The sequence below is a fragment of the Solanum pennellii genome, chromosome 1 (genome assembly GCF_001406875.1).
Source record: "Solanum pennellii chromosome 1, SPENNV200".
Classification (NCBI taxonomy): Eukaryota; Viridiplantae; Streptophyta; class Magnoliopsida; order Solanales; family Solanaceae; genus Solanum; species Solanum pennellii.
Window position 1 is genome coordinate 5,385,621 of NC_028637.1, and position 19,435 is coordinate 5,405,055.

At 30.3% G+C, this 19,435-nt stretch overlaps 1 protein-coding gene across 1 annotated transcript; it reads left to right on the forward strand.

Moving 5' to 3' along the window:
• Positions 1-16,529: 16,529 nt before the first annotated feature.
• LOC107031181 (protein CRABS CLAW-like) lies at positions 16,530-19,373 on the forward strand. The gene is made up of 7 exons (XM_015232461.2): positions 16,530-16,674; positions 17,208-17,336; positions 17,445-17,532; positions 18,175-18,223; positions 18,647-18,722; positions 18,838-18,901; positions 19,162-19,373. Exons 1-6 carry the CDS (start codon positions 16,546-16,548, stop codon positions 18,886-18,888), a joined length of 522 nt encoding a protein of 173 aa, XP_015087947.1. The 5' UTR covers positions 16,530-16,545; the 3' UTR covers positions 18,889-18,901; positions 19,162-19,373.
• Positions 19,374-19,435: the final 62 nt, after the last annotated feature.

The following is a 19,435-nucleotide window of genomic DNA, read 5'->3' on the forward strand; positions in this document are numbered from 1 at the left end:
AAAAGTAAAGAAAATACACTTTCCATGAACGCAACCATGAGTAACATGAAACTAAGCAATTACAAGCAAATCCACTTTGGATTTAACTTCAATTTGTCAAATTCAATAACAAAGTTAAGAAAATCCCAAAAATGAGAAAGTGCTCTTCACAAAGTCAAATGTTTCTCTCTACCAAAATATTTATAACTCTACTCAAAAGAGTAACTAAAAAAGTTACTTCTTTCTCTCTCATTTGAGCTAAAACAGCCCCTTAAACTTGCACGCGTTTTTCGATTAGACACCTTAGCAAGGCCTTCTTCCTACTAAACACCTAATGTATAATTAAAGTGTGTCTATTAGACATTGTTGATTTGACATAGTGATTTTAGTGCACTCATTAAAAGTGCGTAGAGGCTTGTAATATCTCTCTTTATCCCTATTTTTTCTCCTCTTAACGCTTCTTCTCCATTTTCCCAACATAGTCATAATCATCTCATTTTCACCTCTTGAAAATGTCCTCTTCCTTCACTTTCTAAAGTTAAAATTAAAATGGTATTATTAAAGTAATATCAATCCTGATGGTTGAATTAAAAAAAACATAATTAAGCAAAACCCATAAACAAATTTGCTAAAAATAACTAAATACGGAGTTGTACATATTTGTTTCTTGGTAATTTCAAGCTTTAATCATATATGTTAATGATAAAAAAGAGAGGAAGAAGAAGAGAAGACATTGTTCTGAAAAAAATCGATAGTTTACGAGACAAGAAAGAATTGAGCTATGCAAGTTAGAGAATATTGTTTGGGAGGAAAGGGGAGGATAAATTATGAAATATTTTTATTATAAAAATAAAAAGAACAAATACAGAGTTCATAAAATTACTAATAGTGGAATTTAAGGTGGTAGTGAGGAGGGGCTTCCAAGAAGATGATGCGGAGGGGGCTGCTGGATTTGATAAAATTATTTTGTAAAAGATATTTTTTTTAATTTGCCACATGTCACAGTATGATATTCACTCTGTTTTCAAGTTATAGTGTTTAAAAGTCACGCACTCTGTATATTTTTGGACAATGTCATTGAAGTGTCTGATAGAGACACTTTGGGTATACATAAGGTGTTTAATAGGAATATGGCCTCATTTAGGTGTGTAAACGAAAAAAGCGTGTAAGTTCAAGGGGCCGTTTATGTGTTCAGCCTTTACCAAAATTTACCCCAAAAACTCAATGCACGTCTCTTCAGTGACATTAGTCGGGCTCGCCGATTTTGTTCGATGAATTGCCTCTTGTGCTCTAACTCGTCTTCTTTTGCTTTAGGCTTCAGGTGTTTGAAAGTATGTCTTTCACGTCTGGCATATCTTCAAATACCACCTTGGTATGTTTTTCAAGCCTTGAATTTTTCCTTCTTACACTATAATTTTGAGTGATGATGAACAAGGTCGTCTTTCTGTCACCTTTTTAGTTGGAGTTCACCGACTATCTCGCTAGACCCAAGTGTTGTGAACTTTCCATTTAGGCAAGGTCATGCTCGCTAGATGATCCATCTTTCATGTTTAGAGATTATCAATGTATAGTTTGCATTTCTTTTTTCATTTTTGGCCATTCTTCCAAACATTCATTCTTGACTTTTCTGTTAGCCTTCATAACTAGCTTGTAAATTATAAAAATGTCATTAAAACAAGATAAAATTAGACATTGAGGATACTAATTATTGAGTTAAATAAGTCTCAAATGAGTAAATTTATACCACTCATCGACTGGTGAACTTCGCATGCAATTGCTACACAATATTTAAGTAAGGATGTTATAAAGAGATAGTTTTATAAATAGTGTATTTGTAACAATCAAATTCAGTCGTTTTAGAAAAGCCAACAGGGAAAATTTTTGGGTCGGAAAACTTTTTCATAGTAATTTTAAATTTCCCAACATAGTCTGAATTTGGACGATATTGGAGTCTTTGAGGTGTGGGGAAATTTTGGTAAAAGTTGAGCAAAAATTTTATGATTTTGATTGCATCAGTAGTTAGGTAACTCGTTAAATAACCCGTACAACTTTATGAAATTAAATTTGGCGAGAATCAATCTTAGCGCGAAGGGTATTTTCTTAGTATCGTGGATTAGAGGTATGTTGTGAAATAAGAAATATGAAAATTTTTAAATTTCTCTCTATCTCGTAAATGCCTCCTTGGCTCCGGTTTTGGTTGCTCTAGAGGGGCCACTGTCGCAGGTGGTGGCCTCCTTGGCGGGATCGATGTGAATTAAAGTCGTTAATAAACCTCTAAACGACCTCATTAGAGTTAAAGATTGATAAGGGAGAGTTTTGATATCGATTCTATTATGGAAACAACTCTAATTGGTACTTAGGATCATGGGTATAATCTAAGGTTCATAGAATTATTATAGTTTCGGGTAATTAGCAATTGTTTGTCGATTCTCGTGTTATTATCATAGTTAGTAGACAAAGAACAAGCGGAATGAATCCGAAAAGAAAAGGATCAAGTTTAAGTTTTTTTAGGGTTTCAAGCTTGTTTTGAGGTAGGTGATGGTTGTGATTTGATTGTGTGTTGTATTCTTGTTATTGCTTCATTATGATGCATGTATGTATGTGAATGTTGCATAGTTGAATTTACACTTGTTGGAAATGAAATAAATGAATAATTATATGACATGAATCACTTATTGATTGTATGATTATTGAGAATATACATGTGAATGTGATTGTGGTGTGTTAATGGATCAGATTGCCACGTTTCGATATAAAAATAGAATTGAATTACCACGTTCCGATATAGTTACGGGATCGAGTACATGTTCTTGTGCACTAACAATTTGAGTTTGGATACTATGAGAGGATCAACTACTTGTGATAAATGTGTATTGTTGAAGCATGTGATATTCAATATTGTATATGTTCGATATATTGTATGGTTATATTGTTGTATTAACTTGTTTATGTTGAACTTAGTGGGATAGCAGCATGATCCTACCAGTATATGATGATTGTGTACTGATTCTACACTTGCTCTTATTTTTTTTGAGTACATGACATCTTTTGGCGGCTATTGAAAGACCTTGCTTAGAAGATTTGTGATTGTCAACTTCAGGTTCAAGGGTGAGCTAGCATTTTCTGGAATGCCATGAATATTCTTTTGTCTATGTCCACCATTTTTGGACTTAGACATTTGCTTTAGTTAGTTGTTTAGTTCATTAGATTGGGGTTGCATTCCTTCTTATTTAGACTTGTTGAACTTTAGATGTTTTGGTACATTGACTTTCAGGTTTTAGGTTATTTCATCCACATTTGTTTAGTTGATAGACTTTTGTTGGAGTTCATGGGAACTCCCTATTTATTTTCTTAGTATTCAACTTGCTTCCGTAACTTAAATTCCTTAATTTTTTTATTTATTTGCTTGTTTGGGTTGTAGTAGTGTTTTTCCCACTGGAGGGTTAGTGTGGATGCAAATCACGACGGTCTAGATCGTGACAAAGTTGGTATCAGAGCCTAGATTCATTGATTTCGATGTACCAAAATGAGTCAAATAGAGTCTCGCTTAATGTTACGGGGATGCCTTTACTTTACTTCGAGAGACTGTAGGACTTAAGGAAATATCTCTATTTCTCTTTGTCTCTTTTCATGCTATAACTTGATTCTAATTGGTATCTGTCGATTTCAATTGGTATCTAACCTCCTTTACTCTTTTTTCCAGATGGTTAACACTATGTTCAACAGTATTTGTCCCACAACTCCGGTCAATGCTCCAACGGAGGAACCTGCAACAAGAGGTCGTGGTTGAAGTAGGGATAGAGGAAGCTAGGGGTAGAGGTCGTGGAAGAGTAGCACCTGTGGGGAATGAGGTACTGTTTGAAAATATTCCTATGAATGAGAACCCACTTGCACTTAATGAGGAGATAGAATATGATATTGAGGTTAAGGATGTTGAGGAAGTTGAACAAGAGGAAGAGGTGCCAGCGAAGGCTATGGTTATTCCTTTTAGTGATCGGGTGTTAAGTCAATAGATCATGTCATTCCTGAAGGGTTTGGCTGGTCCTGGTATGCTTACCTCTGTTCAAGCAACTCAAGCTCCCGCCAGTTTCCTACTAGTACCACTGCTCCTAAGGTGAGTGGAACGGGAGGAATGATGCATCCTTTCATCCTTTTTTGGGTTTTATTATGACTGGTAATGAGCATGAGATGTTGACTAAATTTTTGAAGCTCAAGCCTCCTGTATTTCTTGGTTCTGCGAGTGAGGATGCTTATGAATTCATTCTTGATTGCTATGAGAGGTTTCATATATTGGGTACTGTTTATCAATATGGGGTTGAGTTTGTGTCCTTCCAATTTGAATGTGAGGCCAAGAAGTGGTGGAGAGCTTACATGAAATGCAAATCTTCAGCTTTACCTCCACTCACTTGGACCCAGTTTCATACTCTGTTCTTGGAGAAATATGTGCCTAGAACTTTGAGAGATCGTAAGAAGGATGAGTTTATGACGTTGAAGAAATGTGGTATGTGGCTGCTAATGAGGCCATGTTCCATGATTTATCTAGACATGTCACGCTACTTGTTACTACAGAGGAGGAGAGAATCCACTTATTTATTAGGGGTTTGCATTCTGAGTTGCAAGTATTATTTGTCCATATGACTTCTATAGGGAGGAGCTTTAATGAGGTAACTTACTATGTTAAGAAAGTAGATGGGGTAAGGCGAGACAATCAGGCTAAGACATTGACAAAAAGGGCAAAAAATTCGGGCAACTTACAAGGTTCTTATTACAAAGGTTCGGGGAGGCCAACACTTGCAGCCAAGCCAATCCATTCTTGCATGACTGCCTCTGCAGGTAACTACTCGTGAACTCCATCTCATAATTTTTAGGATAGCTAGGGAGTCACATTTTCAACGGATAGCAGACCATGTTTTGATCGTTCTTTCTACAATCGTGCAGAACATGGACATATGAGGAGAGATTTCCCGTATCCGCATGTGCTGGATTCCGCGAAGCAGTCATCTAAAGTAGTGGTATCCACGGGGAATTGTAATAATGGTAGAGAACGTCCACAAGTTGGGCGAAGAGGTAATCAATGAGGCTGTGGAGGTAGAGAAAATAATAACGCGGGTAGAGGTAATATGCAACTAGGCAGGGAGATAGATCGTCAAGATGATAGGGTTCAATGTTATGCTTTTCAAGCAAGAATGAGGATGAGGCGTCTGACGCAGTCTTGTCTGTGACCGGATGGATAATGTGTTGTTTGATCCGGGTTTTACTTATTCTTATGCATCCGTGAGATTTTCCTCTGAATTCGATATGATTTATGATGTTCTTGACGCCCATATTCATGTTTCTACCCTAATTGGAGAGTCAATAATAGTTAGTAATGTCTATCGTGTTTGTCCTATTATGTTTATGGGATTTCAGACTTAGGCTGATTTGGTGATTTTGGATATGATTTACTTTCATATAATCTTAGGCATGACTTGGTTGTCCCCCTATTATGTTGCGTTAAATTGTAATATTATGTCTGTAACTCTAGAATTCCGGGAAGGAGAAAATTTGAGTGGAAAAGGGTGTACAAGCCTAAGCAAGCTAATATTGTATCTTCTATTCAGGTTAGTAAATTAGTGGATCTATGTGGTGTCTAAATTTAGTGAAGTATTTCTTAATGACTTGCCTGGTATGACTCCGATAGAGATCTAGATTTTTGCATAGATTTAGAGTTTAATACTGGCTCATTTCCATTCCTCCATATCGCATGACTCGGAAAGAATTAAGAGAGCTTAAGACTCAAATGTAAGAGCTTCTTGATAAGAAATTTATTTGTCCAAGAGCTTCCCCATAGGGTGCCCCAGTTTTGTTTATTAGGAAAAAGAATGGATAGCGGTAGTGTTTGCTCTTAAGATCTGGCAACAATACCTCTACAGCGTTAAGTGTGAAGTGTTTACCTATCATCGTAGTTTGCAACATGTGTTCACTCAACATGATCTGAATTTAAGACAACGAATATGGATGACGTTACTTATAATTATGATGTGACCATTTAATATCATCCGGGCAAGGCTAATGTGGTGACAAACACTTTGATTCAAAAAAATGGTGAGTATGGGTAGTTTAGCTAGCTTGAGTGTATCCAAGCATCCTTTGAAGATGAAAATTTGGAGGAGCTTAGAAAGAATGGTAAGGCACAAGAGACCACTCTTGATGTAGAAGTGTACTTAGTTTCAAAGGAAGAATTTGTGTTCCTCAAATTGATGAATTGGTTCAAAAGTTGTTGACGGAAGCTCAAGGTTTGTGATATTCTATTCATCTGGGTGTGACCAAGATGTATAGAGATCTGAAACAAATTAATTGGTGGCCGGGCATGAAGAAAGACATAACAGATTTTGTGTCGAAGTGTTAAAATTGTCAACAAGTGAAGTATGGACATCAAAGGCTTGCAAGTTTTCTTCAAAGAATGTCAAATCTAGAATGGATGTGGGAAAATATAGTCATGGACTTTGTGGTTGGTCTTCCCAAGACTTAAGATAAGTTTGTTTCTATTTGGGTGGTGGTCGATAGATTGACTATGTCAACCCATTTTATTCCGACAAGAATAGATTATAATGCTGAACAATTGGCTAAAGTTTATGTGAAAGAGATAGTAAGGTTGCATGGGATGCCCCTTTTTATCATCTCAAATCGTGGTACCCAATTCACTTCCAAGTTTTGAAGGAAATTACATGATGAATTGGGCACACAACTCACTTTAGTACAACCTTCCATCCACAGACAGACGGGTAGTCGGAGAGGACTATTCAAGTGCTAGAAACATGTTGAGGTGCATGTGTGATTAATTTTGGAGGGCATTGGGATAAATTCTTATCCTTGTGCGAATTCTCTTATAATAATAGTTATCACTCCAGCATAGATATGATACTATTTTAGGCACTCTATGGGAGGTGATGTAAATCATTCATAGGATGATTTGAGGTTGGAGATGTGAAACCTTTGGGTGTTGATTTGGAGAAGGATACTCAAGAAAAGGTGAGGAGTATTCAAGCTAAGATTCTACCAGTCCATAATAGACAGAAGAAGTATGCGGACCATTAGGTAAAAATATGGTGTTTCAAATCGGTGAAAATGTTCTTCTTAAGGTATAACCCATGAAAGTGGTGATGATATTTGGAAAGAAAGACAAGCTAAGTTTGCTATACATTGGTACCTTTGAGGTTCTTGAGTCTGTAGGGTCGTTGGCTTATAGACTGGCTCTACCGCCTAACCTATCGAACGTTCATTCGATATTTCATGTTACCATGTTGAAGAGATATCATTGTGACTGTGATTACATCATTAAGTGGGACTCAATTGTGTTAGAAAACGATCTTCAATATGAAGAGGAACCGATTATGAAACTTGATCATGATGTGCGTAAGTTGAGGACCAAGAAGATCAAGTCCCTGAAGGTTCAATGGAAGCATAGTCCAGTCGAAGAAGCCACTTGTGAAACCAAGAAGGATATGTGAGACAAGTAACCCCAATTGTTCGTCGACTCAGGTACTACTTCGTTCCTTTCTTAGCTTGTTTTTTCTAAGTTTGTCACTCGAGGATGAGTGATGGGTAAATAGGTATCTATTGTAACGACCAGGTTCTGTCGTTATAGAAAATCCAATAGGGAATAATTTTGGATCGGAAAACTTTTTCATAGTAACTTGAAATTTTCCAACCTAGTTCACATTTTGACAAAAATTCTTTAAGGTGTGCGGGAATCTTCTAACAAATGGGTGAATTATTTATGATTTTTATTGCATGAGTAGTTAGGTAACTCGTTAGAAAATTCGTACGACTTTACATAATTGAATTTGAGCGAGTAAAATTCACGGAATTGATTTTAGCACAAAGGATATTTTTTTTAGCATCGTGGGTTAGGAGTGTGTTGTGAAACGAGAATTTTGTGAATTCTTTAAATTGCTCTCTATCTCGCAAATACCGCCTTAGAGCCAGTTTTGGTCATTGTGGCGTGATCAACACGAATTAAAGTCTTTAATAAACCCTCTAAATTTTCAACTTTTAGAGCTAAGGAACGAATCCGAGGCAACTCCTACTCGTTTTTCACCATTCTTGAGGCTAAAGGTAAGTTTGTCACTCTCCAAAACCATTTTTTCGATCCGTAGAACGTAATATAATGGGTTAATATTGATGGGGGAGGGTTTTGATATAGATTCTATGATGAAAATAACCCTAATTGGATACTTGGGATCATGGGTATGATCTAGGGTTCATAGAATTGTTATGGTTTTTGGTAATTAGCGATTGTTTGTTGATTCCCGTGTTATTATGGTTGTTTGTAGACCAAGAACAAGCAGAACGAATCCAAAAAAGGGAAGATCAAGTTTCTTAGAGTTTCAAGCTTGTTATGAGGTAGGTGAGAGTTGTGATTCTATGATTGTGTGATGTATTCTTGTTGTTTCTTCATTATGATGCATGTATCTATGCAAATGTTGCATTGTTAAATTTACACTTGTTGAAAATGAAATAGTTGAATAATTATATGCCATGAATCACTTCTTGATTATATGATTATTGAGAATATACTTAAAGAATGTGATTGTGGTGTGTTAATGGATCGGATTGTCACGTTTCGACATAACTAATTAGGATCGGTAGTCACATTTCGACATAACTAACTGGAATCGGTTTCCACGTTCTGACATAAAAATAGAAATTGATTTCGACGTTCCGGTTATATTATTGTATTAACTTGTTTATGGTGCACTTAGTGGGATAACCCCGTGATCCTACCAGTACATGGTGATTGAGTACTGATTCTGCACTAGCTATTATTTTTGTTGAGTAGATGGTATCTTTCGGCGGCTATTGATAGACCTCGTTTAGAAGATCTGTGATTGTCAACTTCGAATTCAAGGGTGAGCTAGCATTTTTTGGTATGCCATGGAATTCTCTTTTATATATGTCCACCATTTTCGGACTTAGACATTTGCTTTAGTTAGTTGTTTAGTTAAATAGATTGGGGTTGCATCCCTTCTTGTTTAGACTTGTTGAACTTTAGATGTTTTGGTACATTGACTTTCAGGTTTTAAGTTATTTCTTTCGCATTTGTTTAGTTGATAGACTTTTGTTGGAGTTTATGCGAACTCTCTATTTATTTCCTTAGTAATAAACTTGCTTCTGTAACTTAAATGTCTTAATTTTAGATGCTTGTTTGGGTTGAAGTAATGGTTCTCCCACTTGAGGATTAGTGTGGATGTCAATTACGACGATTTGGGTCATGACAATATATTTAAAAAAATGACATTATATTATTGTTATATGTACAATATTATTTAGAAGATCTTTTCCAAATTGATATAATGACGTACCTTATAACAAAAAGGGAAAATTACATAAATTGATATATTTTAATAAATAATTACTGATTTTAACAATACTTTTTATTTATTACCATTTATAGCAATACTATGTCAAATCTGTCATATGTATTAAAAGTGAATTATGTAATCAATATATATGAATTATAATTGTTTTTAAAAATATATTATGTTTGTTTGGTAAAAGTTTGACACATTGTATTATAAGTGAATTAAAATGTGTGATAAATGAATTATTTATCATTAACATTTGTATTATATGTGAATAAAAAATTGTTCTTTGTAATATGAATTAAACTTGTATTATAAATAAATTAAAATTTATCAAGTGAAAAAAAAAGTTATTGCTATAAATAATAAATATTTTGTTATTATAGTATATTTATGTAAGTTTCCCTAACAAATAACCGATATAACGAAGTTTGACTATACCACCTTTTGGCTATTACTGTAAAACAAAAGCATAATATTAATTTACCATAAATAATATTTACAGATAAGTCTGTTTGAGATAAGAATTTTTTATAATATTATATTAAAAATAGGAAAAATAGATAAGCTCACCCCATATCTAAGTGACTATGAAACTAATACCCCTTTAACCATGGGAGGCAAGGAAAGTAAAAGCAATTATCTATCTGAGTGTGAAAGGAAATAACGAATTACAATTTAAATAAATTAACAATAAATTTTCTAGGACAAATAGAGATCAATTTTTTAAAAAAAATTGAAAACGTTCTTATGATATATTTACTGTTGTTTTTATAGATGACAAATTCACAGCGTATCAGAATCATTAAAGTAAAGAATATAACAAGCCAATCAAATACAAATAAAAATACAAAATATATAATAAAGTGAAAGATATTTGTAAGAGTATGAAGTACATATGTGAGGATTTAACATTTCAGGTTAATTAATCAAGGTGAGTAATTTTACCACCTTTTAAAATATAAGGTTATAAATCATATTAGAAAATGTAAATTCAAATTCTAGTGGTGTGTTTGGTAGTAAGGTTTTTTTTTTTAAAAAAATATTTTGGGATATAAATAATTTTCTAAAAAAAAAAAAACGTCTTTCTAATGAATGTGAGAGAAACAAATTTAATATGTAATTTTCCAAAGTAAATTTATTTCGTCCCACTTATCCATCACTCTCAAACCTCCTCCCTGTTCTCATCCGAACATCCGTTTCTTACCAAATATTAGAAAATAAGTAAGAAAATTATTCATTTTTCATGAAATTTTTTTCTCCATAAGACACACTCTTAAGAGCCCGTTTGGACATGCTATATGGAATTATAATTTAAAATCAGATTAAATTGAAGTTAATTTTGGCATATAATTTGAATTTTTAGATTATCTTTTTCTTATAAATATAAAAAAGCCACAAGTTATGAAAACTATCAAAGTTTTTCCAATTGTTATACTCTCACCAAATGAGCAAATCGAAATTGATAAATAAGATATTGAAATATACTAAGACGCTTCATTGATAAATTTTTTTTTCTTTTATATATATATATATATATATCACCATGCTTTTTTTTTATACATAAATAATCATTTCGATAATAAGTTTTCAAATACATATAATTTTATAACGATTCATCAGTCAACAATAGTAGTGAATAATTATTCTTTAATTAATTCTTTCACTTCACACGGTACAAATAATCACTTTACACCGATCATGAATATATATATTTCTTGCAAAATAAAAAATGAAGAGTCCTCTTTTAATTATTTTTTTACAAAAGATAAACTTATAGGTCAACTTTTACATTTTCAAAACTAGTTAAATCATGTTTTTAGAAGAATTTGAGATTTGAATCATGATCACATACCTCATGTCCAAACACTAGTTTAAAATTATAACTTTGTGTCGCATATCCAAATGCATGCCAAGTATTCTTTGTAATTCATCATCAAACACAAATAAAAATGAATATAAATTTTTTATTTTCATACCCAAAAACCCTCGTACAAATTTATTTAAATCCGTAACTAATACTGTAGCTCCGAAAAAACATATATTGGGGCATTTGTTGTCTCAACTTCATTAGGCAGGCCACATAAATTAGAGTTAAGAATCTTTCGATATGTACACCCACGAGTAACCAGAAAAGTCCAAGGAGACATGAATCCCAAATTAAAGAGACAGAGTAGTCCAATCAAACCTTCTATAAAAGGGAAGCAAAAATGGTACTCCAACATCAAATGATTATGTCCAAATCCATATAAAATCAAAGGCAATCACAAACACAAGAGATGGAAGAGAAAAAAGTTAAAAACTTTGTTGGCTTTGGCATTTGTACTTTTGTTGGAGTTTTTTAGTTTTATACACCATTAATATAATTTACACCATTAGATTATTCAAATGATATCTACGAGTAATTAGCTCTCTTGAAATATAGAATTTGAAATCTTGAAAACAAGATAGTTGTCACTACAAAAGAATATGAAATTAGCTATGAAATAATTTATTGGCTATCCTCAGCTAATCTGTCACTAAAACGCTTCTAGCTAATTGATTTTTTTCTTATGATCCACAACTAAAACATGAAATTTTTTTATTGTTTGATCATAAAATCTATAACGATAGATGAAACACGATTCGATGGTGTAAAAATTATTTAGTTTGACAATAAGTTGGAGGAAGAAATGGGGGGAATCTTGTGGCCATAAAGGGGCATTGATTTTTTTAATTTTGCATGCATGAGACATTTGTTAAAGCTCTATATGTATTGGGAAAGTCGTTTATACTATGAAAGAAAGTTGTATGAAGGGTAGAAATAGGTAGTTTCCTTGTTTAGCAAACTCTTGAATAGTCCCATCAATAAAAAGACACAAACTTTCCTCTCATAAGCTTGCCTCAAAAGAGATCACTATGAAAGTGACTTGTGATTGTAGCACTGGTCATTTTCAACTTTCTTTCTTTAATATGGCACCCACAAACATGAAAAAAAAAAAGGTTAGTAGATGTAATTAGGGTATCCATATACATAAATTATCTAGTCATAATATATATATTTATGTTCTTTTAACTTGACTTTAACTGACATCTATATGTTCAAACTTTCAATGTGTACAAACAAACACTTATTAAAATAGACATACAGATCCTAAAATGGCTATTTTATGTCCTACATGTATTATATGTCATGTATGACACATACATATGTTTATTTGTTCAACTTTATACAAGTTAAATTTAGATGCTAGCATAAATGATATATGTATCTAAGTTCGTAGAGGAAGGAACAAGTTATATTTAAAAATGAGATTTTCTCCACCAATTTAGTCGAATTTCAAAATGAATAGATAATCAGAAGCATAAGTATAACAACTGTCTAATTGATCCATTCGTTCAACTTCTGCCTTCTCTTTTTGTTTGTTTATATGATCCCTTTATTCGTCCTTGGAATTATCGTATAGTATTCCTATGTATTGACTTCCCCTTTAATCAATTTAGGTTGTTGGAGAAATTCTTAATTAGAGTATTTTATCTCTTTTATTGAGCTTCAAAAAACGGATCAAATTTGAATTAGTTGAATCACTAAATACCACATGTCATTAGAGTGAGGAAATATGTCGAGACGAGATGCATGAATTTTAAAAGTGTTTGCCCTTAAAATGATACGATTAAATATTTAAACATGATTCAAGAAATCGCGATGATGAAAATACACGATTTAGATAATATAACTTGCTTAATTGATATGAAGATATTATTAGCGTCACCTTGACCCGGACCCAATAAAGTGTTCAAGAAACTTCATTTGGAAAATAATAACCCTATAAAATTGATCTAGAAGTCTTATTCTTTGACAATTTATCAATCACTATGTTTCGAGTTTAACGTTTATGTATTATAAATGTTATTCGATTATATTGATTTATAATTATAGATAAATCTCCTTATCAAACTTGATGTATCAATATATATAAGAAAAACCAAAATCACAACAATATTAATTTCTTTGATGTTGTGGAAATTTTATTTGCCCTAAATATCAAAAGAAACAAAATATTGTATAGGTTGATTAGATAAGCTTTTATTTGATAGGAGTGGCAAAGGAAAAGGCTTCACATAAAGATGCTGCAACAGTATCTGTTGAAATCTGGAGGGACAATTAAAATTTATTAAATTCAAAGAATCATAGAAGTACTAGAAGAATAATTATTGCATATCCAATGTATTGTCTTCTTGTGATTAAATTACCTATCTTTCAAGAATAAACCAAAATGTCCTGTTGTTAGAATAGGAGATTCTTTCCATATGTTTCACATTCGATATTCGTATTAGATGTTATTTAAATAAATTTTATTTTTAAGAGACGTATTTTCTATATATTTTTAAATTATTTTTAAAGATTTAAAATTAAAATGTCTAATTGAAAATTGAATAAATCTCAACTATTCTATCAAAACACTGTATTTACATAATACCAATTGTTGTTTGCTTATAATTGTCATATAAATTCATTTAGTTTATATTTAAAAAGTGGTGAAATGGTCCTTTATGTTCGAGAGTTGGTTAAAATAATTTCTTTCAAGTATTCCTGAATAATTATTGATTTTTTAAGTGTATCAAAAATTAATTATTTTAACATTTTGTGTTTACTAAATTTGACAAAAACAATAAAACAATGTTTTGATTATAAACATCAAGAAAATCACATCAAATTCTAATATTAATACAAAAAAACTGTATTAGACATTAGAAATATATCTGTAGAAAAAAAACATAACAAACTACATCTCAAAAAATTGCATCTAACTTTAAAAAGAACTACAAAAAGTATACTTCTAGCCTCTAGTCTAGGTTCTAAAAATGAGTTCTTTTTCATATCTCTTATCAAAATTAACTGACATAGTTTGATACATATTTGACATAGTTTGATACTTATTTGAAGAGTATTAGGAGAAATAATTCAAGTATTATGTGTGGTATTATTTAATATTATGTTTGGTAGAAATTTTGCGTCTGTGTATTATCAATTTAGGGATTAGTTATGCACCCTACACGGTATTAGAGGGAATATAACTAATACCTTCCATTTGGTGGTATTAGTTCTAATACCATGAGATTATTATAGGTAAAGACCAAACTACCCCCTCAAATCCTTTTAATATTTTATTTATTTTTTTGATTTTATATTTTATATTTATACTAATAAATTTATTTAGATTAACTTACAAATTTTATTATTTAGATATAATTTTTTGTTTTTAAAATATGAGTTATTTAATCTATTTATTATTAATATGAAATATCATAATTCGACTAATATGCTAATGTTGATGTATGAATTTAAGAACAATTCATAAGTAAGATATTGCCTCTTAACGAAAGTCCATTATACATTACACAAGATNAGTTTAATTTATTTTGCTATATTTATTTTATATTTTTATTTTATGATGAAGAGTTTTTTAAAATTTATTGATACAAAACAAAGTAAATTTTCTCTATAAATCATTATAGTTGTGTGACCTTTTGAGATATTAACTCCAATTTATTAAGATGAAAATTATTTACTCTCAAATAACTTAAGTGAGAAATAGTGCATGACAATAAAATTTTTACCCTCCTAGCTAGTTAAAAATGTTATAAAAAATAATATTCTTCATTAATTATCTACCTTGACTCAATTACATGAAACGAAAAATTTCATAATAACTCTAGGGTATAATTGGAAAGAATTTTTTTCGTAAACATTTAAACCACACACAAAATTAGATAAGAAATAATGAATCAAACACTTGATAAAAATAATCCTTCTATAACTAAAACAGTACCAATCGTTACATTATTGATCTTTATACCAAACCACCCTTAAAAGTAGTAAGCTTTAGACAAATTCAAAAGACCAAAACATAATTGATGAACTATTTTGGATCTACCTTCGAAGATAAGAGATCGTTTTTGTCATTTTCTCTCAAAATCTATTTAATTTATATTTTAAAAGTCAAATTCCTTTACCCTCACATCTATAAGCAAGAGATTGCCATTTTCTTCCTAAATCAAGGACACTGACATTAATTCAGACACTAGCATAACACATCATATAATATCAAGAACCTTTGGTGAATTGAATAACCTAAATATATATAATTCCATATTATAATGTTGTCACAAAAAATAACATGCTTCTTCACATTATCATAAATTATATTTAATTTATTGATTTGATATAAATATTAAATACAAATAATTTCAAACAAATATGATACTATCCATGGTAGGACCAATTTTTGAAAAGTCCTACTCCTTACCAATAGAAGAATTCCGTTAAGAGTTACAAAGTTTGTTCTTCGTTTTCGGTTCCCGATTCAATCTTCACCTTTCCTGAATGAAGAAAGAGAGTGAAAGAGAAGATATCAGTGCAATAGGTACAGAGAGAGAATCCACTTCAGATAACCACGTCTCTGCTAGGCAGCGTGTTGAATGGCCGAGAGCGGACCTTTTTGGATATATAATCCAAGTCGAGAGTAGAGTTATAGGAAAAACCGTCTGATGGAAAACTACTTTCACGTTCGATTCAGAGAGCACTTTTTTCGTTGAGAATTCCTCACTTGATTGATATATAAACTAAAAGTTGAAATTACAAGCGGGTTTAATTTATGTGATATATTTTTTAATATAAAATAATTTAATTTTATAATAATAAGAAGCTTTCATAATCACATGGATGTGTGATGTATTTAATGTCAGAGTTTCAAAAAAATATCATTTAACATCTAAATGATATATAGCAAGTTTAAGATTACACATTCTAATTTCTTTCTTAAGCATGGTGTTAATTGAAATTATTACTTTCTTCGTGAATCCACTTTTATTTGTTCATTATATTACGTTCCTTTTATTTATATAGTTTAATTACTCAAGAAATGATTTATAATTCCTAATTTATTCATATTATGAACTATAATCATTTTCCAAAATATTGACTATATATATATAAATGATGGTTTAATAAATTGACGTTATATTTATTATTTTTTTTAAAACATGTTAATTTAATATTGGACAAGTAAAAAATGAATATCTATTTTCGAGGGGTAGTCCAAAAAAATAAATCTAGCTAGATACAAACCCCAAAACTCTATATCTTTTCCCTTCTATCTTACTCTCATCTTTGAACTTTTTTATATATATATACACTCTTCAAAGTCCAAAAGAAATATATACTTACCTACTTATATATATGTCTTCCTCATCTCCTAATTCCTCTTGTCTCAACTTATTGGAATCTGCTGATCATAAAATTAACACCATGGATCCTTCTGAACATCTTTGCTATGTCCGTTGCAGTTTTTGTAACACTATACTCGCGGTACGTATTATTATTACTATTATTATTACATATTTAACATGTATATCTCGTTGAATTAGTCTTTTTTTCCGGTAAAGGCCAATAGAATAGAAAGACATGAAAGTTCAATAGAAAGCTACTATGATTGTTTTCTTCTTATTATATAAAATAATGATTTGACTTTTATTATATATAGCATAAGATAAGAGAGAACAAATCTATTTTGTCAAATCACATGCTATATATATAACTATCATTTCTCTCATTCTTCACTTTTCAACTTTCTATTTTTCATATTGTCAACATTTGGTGTTTTTTTTTCTTTCTTTTATATATATATTGACAATGTAAATATAATAACAAGTCATTATATTAGTGACATGTAGTAGAGGTTAGTTGTAGGTAGTAATGAAATTAGAATTTAAAAATATATCGCGAGGCTAAGACGATTCGACAGTTACTATATATTTTTAACTTTTCATATATAGTTTTATTTTTTAAATTGTCGATGCATATAATTTATAAGGTATTTGTAATTTTTTGGTTATATATAGGTGGGGATACCATGCAAGAAGTTGTTGGATACTGTGACAGTGAAATGTGGGCATTGTGGTAATCTTTCCTTTTTAAGTAGTAGACCTCCAATTCAACCACAATTTTTTGATCACCAACCCATTCTTCAGGTAATTATTATTAAAATTACTTTAAATAATTAATTAATTTTATTTCCATTTTTATTCATTTTTTTTAAAAAAATGTATGTATGTATTTTATTTTATTTTTTGTTAAAGCATCAAGATTTCTTCAACAATTTCAAGAAGGGACAGTCTTCATCTTCAAGTGAACCCTCATCTCCAAAGGCACCTTTTGTTGTAAAACGTAAGCATATATATATATATATAATTGTCTTCCTTTTTATAATTAAATTGTTGGGTTGGTTAATTCATATATAGATGGAACTTAATTTTTATTTAATTTGTTGTACACAAAAGTTTTTAAACTATATTTTGTAACATAAAAATTTACTTACGTGACTAAACTATTTCTTGTGATCAAACTTTGCCCCAAAAAGCATAATAATTAAGTTACTAACTGAACAGTTTATTTTTGTAACAATAGTTATTATCAACTTTGCCTAAACACTAAAAAAATAAGAAATTAGAGACAGATAAAATTTCTTAGTTAAACAATAATAATTACATGCTAATCTCATTTATTTATGAATTAGTTAGTTGCAGCTAGTTTAATATTTTTCCATAGTAAAATATCATATAATAAAATGTCTCTTTTATGTCTTTATAATAACTTACTATAATATTTAGGCAAAGTTGAGTGATTCTTTTTTAAATATAATAATTTTCGTAATATTATTTTTTCTTTTTAGAATATATAATGAATTACTATACGTAACTACAATAAAGTAAAAATTAAGTGATCATCGATACAATCAACCCTCTATATATTTAGCTTATAATATAAATTGATTATGTTTTTTTGTTTTTTTTTTTACTATGGTTGAAGCTCCTGAGAAGAAGCACAGGCTACCATCTGCTTACAATCGGTTTATGAAGTAAAACATCATCTTCCTGTTTTTATTCATATTTTTTACGTTTAATAAAAGACCGCTAAACATTGTCTAGTAGTAAATTTACTTTTTAAAAAATCATTTTCTTATTTTCTTTTTTTTTTTCATTCAGTTTATTTTTTAAATGATCATAGATTATATTCCCTTAGTCTCAAAAATATTTGTTATTTTCTCAAAAATAATTGCCATTTTAGTTTTTCAAGAAAAAAGTAATTAATTTTCTTTTATATTTTTTATCCTTAATAGTAATTGTTTTTCAAAATTACAAACAAGATTATAAATAGTCATATACGTATTCTAATCAATATTTTCCTCAAGGAGAATGTAAATAAAAAAAATACATGTTTTTCATAAAATCATGATTATTTATTAAAAAAATTATTCTTGATTTATTTGATTATTATATAGGGATGAGATACAGCGTATTAAAGCAGCACATCCAGAGATACCACATAGAGAAGCTTTCAGTGCAGCAGCTAAAAATGTGAGTTAAAATGATTAATTTATTTGAAATTAAGTTTATTACATTAATTATTTTTTTATAGCACATATATAATTACAAAAATAATATAATATAATATAATAATTTTGTGATATAGTGGGCTAGGTACATTCCAAATACTCCAAATGGGACCTTGGCTGAGAAGTGAGAACTACAACAATGTAAGATTTTATCATTATTTTGATTATATTTTATTAACAAAAGTTAAATGAATTTAAATATAGCTTTTTTGATATTTTGAATTGTTAACTAGTATAATTTATAACATTTTTTGATGTTTCTAACAAAAACAAAAACATATATTTGAATTTACACTGAAAATTAGTTAATTTGATCTTGATAAGTTTTTTTTATTAATTTGTTATATATAATATATGGTGAAATGATTGTCTAACATGAATATTATTTTTGATTAATATAGGTTAATTTAGCGTTGGAGGAGTGAAGCAAAATTTGGAATTTATGGAATGATTCTACTTGTATTGGAAGAAAATTAATATTTATGGTTGACTTTAATTTGGAGACCTTTTTAATTATATATCATGGATGATTAGTCTCTAATGTTTGCTATTTTCAACTTTTGTACTGAAAAATTTATCCCTATAATATATTTGGTTTCTAGTTTTTATTTTATTCTGCTCATTTTGATTAATCATTTTACTTTCTTTAATCTAATATTTTCATTTTCTCCTTTT

Bases quoted from the DNA above. Each gene is read 5' to 3' on its own strand.
- LOC107031181 (XM_015232461.2), top strand. From the start codon at position 16,546: ATGTCTTCCTCATCTCCTAATTCCTCTTGTCTCAACTTATTGGAATCT. The intron at 16,675-17,207 runs GTACGTATTATT...GGTTATATATAG, and splicing joins TTTGTAACACTATACTCGCG to GTGGGGATACCATGCAAGAA. The intron at 18,723-18,837 runs GTGAGTTAAAAT...TTTGTGATATAG, and splicing joins TCAGTGCAGCAGCTAAAAAT to TGGGCTAGGTACATTCCAAA.